Source organism: Otolemur garnettii, unplaced genomic scaffold (assembly GCF_000181295.1).
Source record: "Otolemur garnettii isolate 467f Iridium unplaced genomic scaffold, OtoGar3 scaffold00105, whole genome shotgun sequence".
In the NCBI taxonomy this organism is placed as follows: Eukaryota; Metazoa; Chordata; class Mammalia; order Primates; family Galagidae; genus Otolemur; species Otolemur garnettii.
Genome location: NW_003852500.1, coordinates 4,258,311 through 4,267,273, shown reverse-complemented (window position 1 = coordinate 4,267,273; position 8,963 = coordinate 4,258,311). Strand labels below are relative to the sequence as shown.

Sequence of the window (8,963 nt, the reverse complement as noted above, 5' to 3'; positions counted from 1 at the left end):
GCTATGATGTCACAGCTCACAGCAACCTCAAACTCTTGGGCTCAAGCTATTCTCTTGCCTCAGCCTCCCAAGTAGCTGGGACTACAGGCGCCTGCCATAATGCCTGGCTATTTTTTTCTTGCAGTTGTCATTGTTGTTTAGCTGGTCTGGGCCAGGTTTGAACCTGCCAGCCTTGGTGTATTTGGCCAATGACTTAACCAGTGAGCTACAGGCACCAAGCCAGAGTTTGAGATTGTTGTGAGCTATGATGCCACAGTACTCTATCCGGGGCAACAGAAGTAGACTTTGTGGGGGAAAAAAAAGGCTGGGCATGGTGGCTCACACCTATAATCTTAGCATTCTGGGAGGCTGAGGTGAGTGGATTGCTTGAGCTCATGAGTTCAAAACCAGCCTGAGCAAATGCAAGACCCTGTCTCTATGAAAAGTAGAAAAACTGAGGCAAGAGGATCACTTGAGCCCAAGTTGGAGGTTGCTATGAGCTATGACGCCACAGCACTCTAGCCAGGGAGATAGTTTGAGACTCTGTCTCAAAAAAAAAGGAGAGAGAACTTGAGAGAGAGATTCTAGGCCTCAACTTTACCCACAACACTTTAATTCTTAATCGCTTCTCAGCCTTTTGGCTAAGATCAAGTGCAAAAAACATGTAAGAGCAAAGGCAAAATGTTAAAACCTGTTCACGCTGGATGGCAGTTATACTATTCTCTGTGCTTTTGTGTACTTTTCAATCTCTCACACGTACCAAAAGAGGGCATTTCCCCTCCCATTCTTGGTTGGTTTCACCCATATGCTTTGTGTGTGTGACTGTGAAAATGTGAGGTGGCCATCAATGTTGGGTAACTACTGGACTTCACAAAGTTGCTCTTTTTTTTTTTTGAGGCAGAGTCTATGTTACCCTCAGTAGAGCTGCCATGGCGTCACAGCTCACAGCAACCTCAAACTCTTAGGCTAAGTGATTCTTGGGCTAAGGTAGCTGGGACTACAGGTGCCTGCCACAACGCCCAGCTATTTTTTGGTTGCACTTGTCATTGTTTTTCAGCAGGTGCAGGCGGGGCTCAAACCCGCCAGCCTCGGTGTATATGGCCAGCGCCCTACTCATTGAGCTACGGGCACCACCACAAAGTTGTTCTTAAATAGACATTTAAAGTTGTAATCCTGGTTTCTTAGAGGAGCACATATCCTGTGTTCTAATTTGGACGCTGGGCTCCCAGCCTGCCCCATCCAGGGTTGTAGTCCCTTTGCCTCTGTTCTGCCTCCAGGTCTATGTGATCCTGGCAGAGTTGCTGTCCCCAGGGAGTCTTCCCTGAATGCCTTGATATGTTACTCATGCTGGTCTCAAGAGATCCTTCAGCCTTGGCCTGGGTTTATAGATGTGAACCACCATGCCCAGGCACTTTATTTTTTAGTTCTGAGAGGTCTGAACATCTTCCCCATGATTTGGGTGACCCTCCCTTCACCAGGTTCTGTGTAGGTTGAGGGGTAGGATGTACTCCTGGGTTCAAGGGATCATCCTACTTCAGCTTCCTGAGTAGCTGGGACTACCCTCCCCCTGCTCCCAGCTCTCCTTACCTCTGTGCAGACTCTTCAGTGTCTCATAGGTAAAGAAGCTCAGCCCAGCATAGGGAATGACTCCCAGCACAGTAGGCGTGAATCCATGATAGAGGGTCTTCAGTCCCTCTTCTCGGGAGATGCGGATAAAGACATGAAAGATGTTGCTGTACCTGCCAGGACAGAGCAGCAGAGCAAGTGGGTCACAGGCCTTTCCAGTTCAGGGAGGACCCACTGAGACTCTTGGCTCTTCCCCCAGCCTGCTGGGCCTGGGTTTATCTGCATGTTGATGCTTTCCTTCTTTAAGAAATATTAATATAACCATGTTGCAAAAGCCTTGGAATTAGGGGGCAAAGGCATGCCCAAGCCCAAAATTCACCTTCACCAAGGGGAAAACTCTAGTGGGTTTAGTCCTTCTCTTTTATTCTTAACATACTTTAATGTATTTATGTCTAGTTTGAAATGAAGATTCTTGGTTTGATCCAAGCAGAAACTGACCTCCAGGATAAGAGAACAAATTACTGTCTTTCTGGAGCAAGTGCAGAATATCACAGAAGGCTTGTTCTGTTGTACCAGGCAGGGTCAGCATGGTGGATTCTCAACACAGCTGGGCAGTGGTCAGACCCAAACCCCAGGGGCCTGATAGAGGGGATCTGACCTGGGAACCACTGCCACACAAAAGCCCCTGGTGCTGGTGACAGCATCACCAAGGTAGGACTCACATTTCCTTTGGGGTCACGGCCATTCTCGCTCTGACCAAGTCCAGGGGGTAGGTCAGTGAAGCAGCGGTGGTTCCAGCTAGTGCACCAGCGAGGAGGCGAGGCCAAGGGGGCAGGGCTCTGAACCAGTTGGGGGGAAATTGAGACCCAGTGAGGGGGCTGCAGATGAACACAGGCCCAGCCTAGAGCACCCCCATGTGCAGCTAGGGGTGGAGACAACCAAGGAATACCAGGTTGGGCTGGCTTTCAATGCCCCAGCTGATAGGGTCTCCTGAGTGGGAGTCATTTGAAATTTAGAGCTGGTGCCTTCCCTTTCCCGTTTGTATGTGGCCTGCCCCTCTAGGACTTACAGGGAGCTGTAAGGAAACAAATGGGTGAATGGAGAGGAGCTATGACGATAGAATAGAGTGTGCGACAGTTAAGGTGGGGGCACACTTGGGAGGGTCTCAGTGATGAACTGCCTGGTATTTTGTTGGGGGGGAAGAGGGAAGGTAGGGAGAGGGGAAAGGTTTGTGGAGGAGAGGTAAAGGGCAGGGCTTGAGGGAGAAGGTGGCAGAGATGCATAGAAGGAGGTGGGGCATAGGAATAAGGGGTGTGGTGTGCTTAGCGAGGGAGGGGCATGTCGTGTGAAAAGGGAGAGGCGGGGGTGGGGTGGGAAGAAGGTTAGGGGAGGGGTGGGGCATGCGAGAAGGGAGGAGACAGGAGTGGGTCGTGGGGGAGAAGGAAGGAAAGGCCAGGGGCGGGGTGGGGCCTCACTCTCCGCGGAAGCCGTAGTAGCGCCCCAGGATGCGCTTGTACTCCTCGTGCGCGCTGAACTGGATGGCGGCATAGGGCACCACACGCACCATGGTGGCGGAGTTCCCGCGCCACAGGCTGAGGAAGCCCTCGTTGAGGTAGGTGTAGTAGAGCACCCGGAAGGCCTCCTAGGAGAAAGGCAGAGGTCAACATCCCTCTGCCTCCACCTGCCCTCCCGGCAAGCCAGGTTGGCCTGCAAAACGCCCCTGAAACGCAGCAGCCACCATGTCCCTCGCCTCACCCCCCCCACCCATGTCCCATTAGTGCCACGTCTGTTTGTGCAGCCTGCGACATTATCGACCCCTCCCCAGTCCTCCAACCCTGGGATTGTAAAGTGAACCAGGTTTGCAAAGCAATCTTAGAACCCTACGCCCAGAGTATCTTTGTTGGTGTTTGGTAGCCTGGCTTTTTTTTAATTTTTTTTTTTTTTTTTTTTGCAGAGATAGAGTGTCACTTTATCGCCTTTGGTAGAGTGCCATCACACAGCTCACAGCAATCTCCAACTCCTGGGCTTAGGCAGTTCTTTTACTTCAGCCTCCCGAGTAGCTGAGACTACAGTTGCCTGCCACAAGGCCCAGTTATTTTTATTTGTTGTTGCAGTTTGGCTGGGGCCCAGTTTGAACCCGCCACCCTCGCCACCCTCGGTATATGGGGTAGGCGCCCTACCCACTGAGCTACAGGCGCCGCCCAGTAGCCTGGCTTTTGTAGAAGCACTTTATCTTTATCTTTTTTGTTTTGTTGTTGTGGTTGTCATTGTTTTTTTAGCTGACCCTGGCTGGATTTGAACTGGCCAGCCTTACTGTATGTGGCCCGCGCCCTACTGACAGAGCTACAGGCGCTGCCTTTTTTCTTTACTATAAAGGTACTATCTGCTTTGTTTTTTTTTGTTTTTTTTTTTTTTTTTTTTTTGAGACAGAGCCTCAAGCTGTCCCCCTAGGTAGAGTGCCATGGCATTACAGCTCATAGCAATCTCCAACTCCTGGGCTCAAGCGAGTCTCCTGCCTCCGCCTCCCAAGCAGCTGGGACCACAGGCGCCCGCCACAACGCCCGGCTATTTTTTGGTTGCAGCCGTCATTGTTGTTTGGCGGGTCCGGGCTGGGGATTCGAACCCGCCACCTTAGGTGTACGTGGCTGGAGCCTTAGCTGGTTGAGCTATAGGCGCCGAGCCTATCTGCTTTGTTTTTAACAAGAAATCAAACATGAAAATATGGTTTAGAGCCCTCCAGTACCCCTATCATGGAATCTCCAGTGAATTCTCATGGTGAGCATTGTTCAGGTAGAGCTAGGGGTAGGAGGACAGGTGGTCCTGTCCCCACCCCCAGATGTCTCCTAGGACCACCAGCTCCATGAGTGGGGCAGTGGACAGTGATCTAGTAGCTCACCTTGGCAGAAAATCTTTTTGAAGACACTGGAAAAAAACAAAAGCACAAGAGAGATGGTGAGAGCATCTGCAAAGAACAGAACTTCTAGTGCACATGACCCCTCCCCCTCATACAGGGTCTGGCCTGGACAATGGAGTGAGAGCTGCCACTAAGGGTACACTTCTTACCCCTCTCTCACCCTGTGGCTGCCTAGCTCACTCTTGTACTGTAGTCCCTTTGGCCACCAGAGATCCTGATGGTGGGATCCAGAAATACAGGACTGCAGCAGTCACCAAGAGCCTCTGGTGTGGGCTGGCAGCCTCCCCCACAGTCTCTGTGTGAGGTGTGCCTGCTGTCTTCAGGATTAAACCCCAGTCCCCAGCTCCCTTAACCACAGGCCTGCTCCTTTCAAACCCCTGTTAGCTTACCGCATCCTCTCGGCAGCCCAGAGAGGATTATCAATGCCTGCATTTTCTGAAAGAGAAAACTGGGGCAGAAAAAGGCTAGGCGACTGGCTCAAGACTCAGCTCAAGCCTGCAGTCTCTTTCCAAACAGATGAAGGGCAGAGGGGCCTGGGCTGTGACCATCCTGCTGCTGGGTCCTGGGCACAAACTGGCAACTGTTTGAGGGAGGGAAAGGCTTCATCTTTATCCTTTCTGTGACTGTTTAACCCAAGAAGGGAGACAGATAGATGTTATGAGTTGAATTATATCCTCTGAAAAGATGTCTCTCCATCATAACCATTAATCCCTATGAAGGTGACTTATTTAGAAACAGGGTTTTAGCAGATGTAATTCAGTTAAGGTGAGGTTGTACCAGGTTAGGGTTGGCCCTAAATCTGATGACTGGTGGCTTTGTAAGAAGAGAAAACAAACAATTAGACACACAGTGAGAAGGCCATGTAAGGACAAGGGTGGAGGTAGGAGTGATACAGCCACAAGCCAAGGAACAGCTAGAACCTCCAGAAGCTGGTAGAGACAAGAGAGAGTGGCTCTGCCGACACCTTGATTTTAGACTTCTGGCCCCCAGGACTGTAAGAAAGTAAATTCCTGCTGTTCTATGCCACCTGTTTTGATGTCCTTTGTGATGGCAGCCTTAGGAAACTCAGATAGTGTCTAAATGGAATTTAAAGAAGTGTTTTTATTTATTTATTTTTATTTTATTTATTTATTTTTTTTTGAGATAGAGCCTCAAGCTGTCACCCTGAGTAGAGTGCTGTGGCATCACAGCTCACAGCAACCTCCAACTCCTGGGCTCAAGTGATTCTCCTGCCTCTACCTCCGTAGTGGCTGAGATTATAGGCGCCCACCAAAATGCCTGGCTATGTTTCGGTTGCAGCCGTCATTGTTGTTTGGCTGAGCTGGATTTGAACCTGCCAGCTCAGGTGTATATGGCAGCGCCTTAGCCACTTGAGCCACAGGCCCTGGGCCTAAAGAAGCACTTTTTTTTTTTTTTTTTTTGGAGACAGAGCCTCAAGCTGTTGCCCTGGGTAGAGTGCCATGGCATTACAGCTCACAGCAACCTCCAACTCCTGGGCTCAAGCGAGTCTCCTGCCTCTGCCTCCCAAGTAGCTGGGACCACAGGCGCCCGCCACAACGCCCAGCTATTTTTTGGTTGCAGCCATCGTTGTTTAGCGGGTCCGGGCTGGATTCGAACCCGCCACCTTAGGTGTACATGGCTGGCGCCTTAGCCAGTTGAGCTACAGGCGCCGAGCCAAGAAGCATTTTTAAAATCAATCTGAAGCACAGTGTGTGGGGCCATGGGAGGGCATGACTACCTGGTAGCTTCTCTATCACATGAGGGAATAAACAGACAATATTTACCTTGGAAGATGATTTTGGTTCGGTCCAGGGGAGCTACTGCTGTTTTGGCAAGAGCACCAGCCAGGGCTCCAGACAGGAGGGAGCTGAGCACTTGTCTGTGGTCTCTCTGCAATAGAACACATGGTTGGGGTTGTCAGAGGGCAAGGGGGAGGGTCCAATCCACTGGAGACTGTGCCCCACAAAAGTGTCTTCCTTATACCCTCCGGGCCAGGGCTGAGACACACACAGTGTTGGCCCTGCTTGGTCCTAGGTGAGCTTGATGGGTTCAGCGGCCACAGAGCCTGCTAAGGACAAAGTGAAAACCTTCCTGATGACTGAGACTATCCTCATTGAAGGTGAAGTGCTGTCTCAGCTGTCCCATGAAGTTCTGTGTCCTAAGAGAAAAACCCATAAGGGGACAGACCCCCAAATGATGAGTCACCCCTACTTGGCCATGCGTGTAAAGCTTAGTTCCTCTACCACCTGTGTACCTGACTACTCACTGTAGGATTTCAGTCACATAAGGACCATAAAAAGTCATGAGAGACCCCCGTGGGGCCTGGGGAAGAGGGAGGAGGGTCTCAGGCAAGCAGACCGTGACGCTGTACCAGTATATCCCAATTTCTGAATTCCAGGGGTCAATGTCTGCAACTCTTATGCTGTCCAGGCAAGGGGGTGACCTGCATCAAGTGCTTCCAGGCCCACTGTCCTTCTCGTCAAAGGAACAGATTCCAAAGTGTTCCCAAGTTACTATGACTGAACTTTGCTGTGGGGTTCAATCTTATCACTTTTTGGAGGCTTGACTCTGGGGACCCTTGCCTGTTGTGGGTCATACAGCAAGGCTGTGGGTTCTGGTTCCATGGGCTCTGAGAAATAGTGGATACCTGGCTTGGCGCCTGTGGCCAACTGGCTAAGGCGCCAGCCACATACACCTAAGGTGGTGGGTTTGAATCCAACTCGGGCCCGCCAAAACAACAATGACGACTGCAACCAAAAAAAATAGCCAGGCGTTGTGGTGGGCACCTGTTGTCCTAGCTACTTGGGAGGCTGAGGCAGGAGACTTGCTTGAGCCCAGGCGTTGGAGGTTGCTGTGAGCTGTGATGGCTTGAGGCTCCGTCTCAAAAAAAAGAAATAGCGGATACTCAGTGGTGGTCTTGGCAGCAGCTCCAAGGCCTGACCAGCTGCTGGCTTCAGTTTCTTCTCTGTAAATTGGTCAGATCAACTGCTTCCCTTCTGGGCTGCTGTGAGCAGATAGAGTGCTCCATGGAGTGTCCTTCCCCATGCCCTGCTGGTGCTGTAGACATCTGCTTTCCTTCCATCTGCTCCATCAGGTTACCTCCTATGCATTTTGTATGTTGTGGGGTTTCTTTTTTTGTTTTATTTTGCTTTTTTGAGACAGAGTCTCACTCTATTGCCATGGGTAGAGTGCCGTGGCATCATCATAGCTCACAGCAACCTCAAACTCCTAGGCTCCCTCAGCCTCCTGTAGCTGAGACTACAAGCACCCACCATAATGCCTGGCTAATTTTTTTTTTTTAATATTTAGAGAACATTTTAATATCTATTTTTATATATATATTTAAAGTTAAGAAAAATAAAACTTAAGAAAAAATAAAGAAAACTTTAAGAAAAAATAAAACTTTTTTTTGCCCTGTGCAAAAAAAAAAAAAGAAAGAAAGAAAGAAAGAAAGAAAGAAAGAAAGAAAGAAAGAGAAAAAAATGAAAAGAAAAAGAAAAGAAAAAAATTAAAGTGAGACCTCTGTCTGCTGCTCTGGTCTCAACTTAGGAATCACAGTCAGCTTGTTACTTTTATTTTAGAAGAAAAGATGTAAAAGTTTCTTTCAATCACTCAGAAGGCAAGTGTTGCCACTTATAAAAACAGAATGGCAGGAACAGACTAGGAAAGGAAAGTCAGAAGTAAAAGGGCAGAGTGGGAAAGAAATTTTCAAAAATAAAATTAACAAGGTGACTGCTCCAGAAGGGGGACTGTGAAAAGGACATGGACTAAAGTCTGTTAGTCAAGTAATGATTCAACTTTTAAATTACTCTCTCGTTCTTTTTTGTTGGGTGTTTTGTTTGTTCAAGTCTAAGATTTGGAAATGCTGACCCTTTGTTAACAAGAGCCAACAGGACATAAAGGATCCCTTCCCTACCCTGGCCTGCCTCGCTGAAGCTACCACCACCGCCGCCTCGGCTGGAGGCTGGAAGGGTCCTCCATGTATATGGACTCAGGATGACAGGGTAGCCTCCTTCTGTGGTTGCTGGGCTTGTGAACGTTGCAGTATCTTTTGGCTTTCCACATCTCTAAAATGTTTTTCAACTATTTTGCGTACATGGCTCAGTGCACTCCCCTCTTTGCCTTTACAATTTTCCACTTGATATGGGGGTGTAATAACAACTTCTTCCATGACTACAATGTTTTTTTCTTGCCATTTACAGTCTTTAATGGTCTTGTGAATGGTCTGGAAGAGTGCTGGCCCTCTAGAGAGACACCAGCACTGATTGCATAGGCCTGGCTCAGCTTCTCCTCTTTCTCCGTCCGTGCTTTGCTGGCAAGCTTACTAACATTGAGTGAAGCTAGGGGAGGAGGGGTTTCTGTTCGGTCATTAATTATTTCCACTTCTGAAACATACTCTAAGTTTATAAGCAGGATGTCTGCGTGATTGGGCTTTCCACTGGAGGAGCTGCCATCTTGGGAGAGCAGCCGCAGCCAGCTAATTTTTTTTTTTTTTTTTTTTTTT

The 8,963-nt window shown here is 49.1% G+C and overlaps 1 protein-coding gene across 2 annotated transcripts in view; it reads right to left on the bottom strand.

Annotated features, from left to right (window-relative positions):
• SLC25A42 (solute carrier family 25 member 42) overlaps window positions 1-8,963 on the bottom strand; it is a 44,086-nt gene that overhangs the window by 5,375 nt on the left and 29,748 nt on the right. For both annotated transcript variants that reach the window (XM_003796589.3, XM_023517151.1), the window contains 5 exons: window positions 6,244-6,349; window positions 4,442-4,467; window positions 3,021-3,187; window positions 2,268-2,384; window positions 1,567-1,718 (listed from right to left, as the gene is read on the bottom strand). In XM_003796589.3, the coding sequence (XP_003796637.1) occupies window positions 1,567-1,718; window positions 2,268-2,384; window positions 3,021-3,187; window positions 4,442-4,467; window positions 6,244-6,349 (568 nt within the window). The remainder of the gene's footprint in view (window positions 1-1,566; window positions 1,719-2,267; window positions 2,385-3,020; window positions 3,188-4,441; window positions 4,468-6,243; window positions 6,350-8,963) is intronic.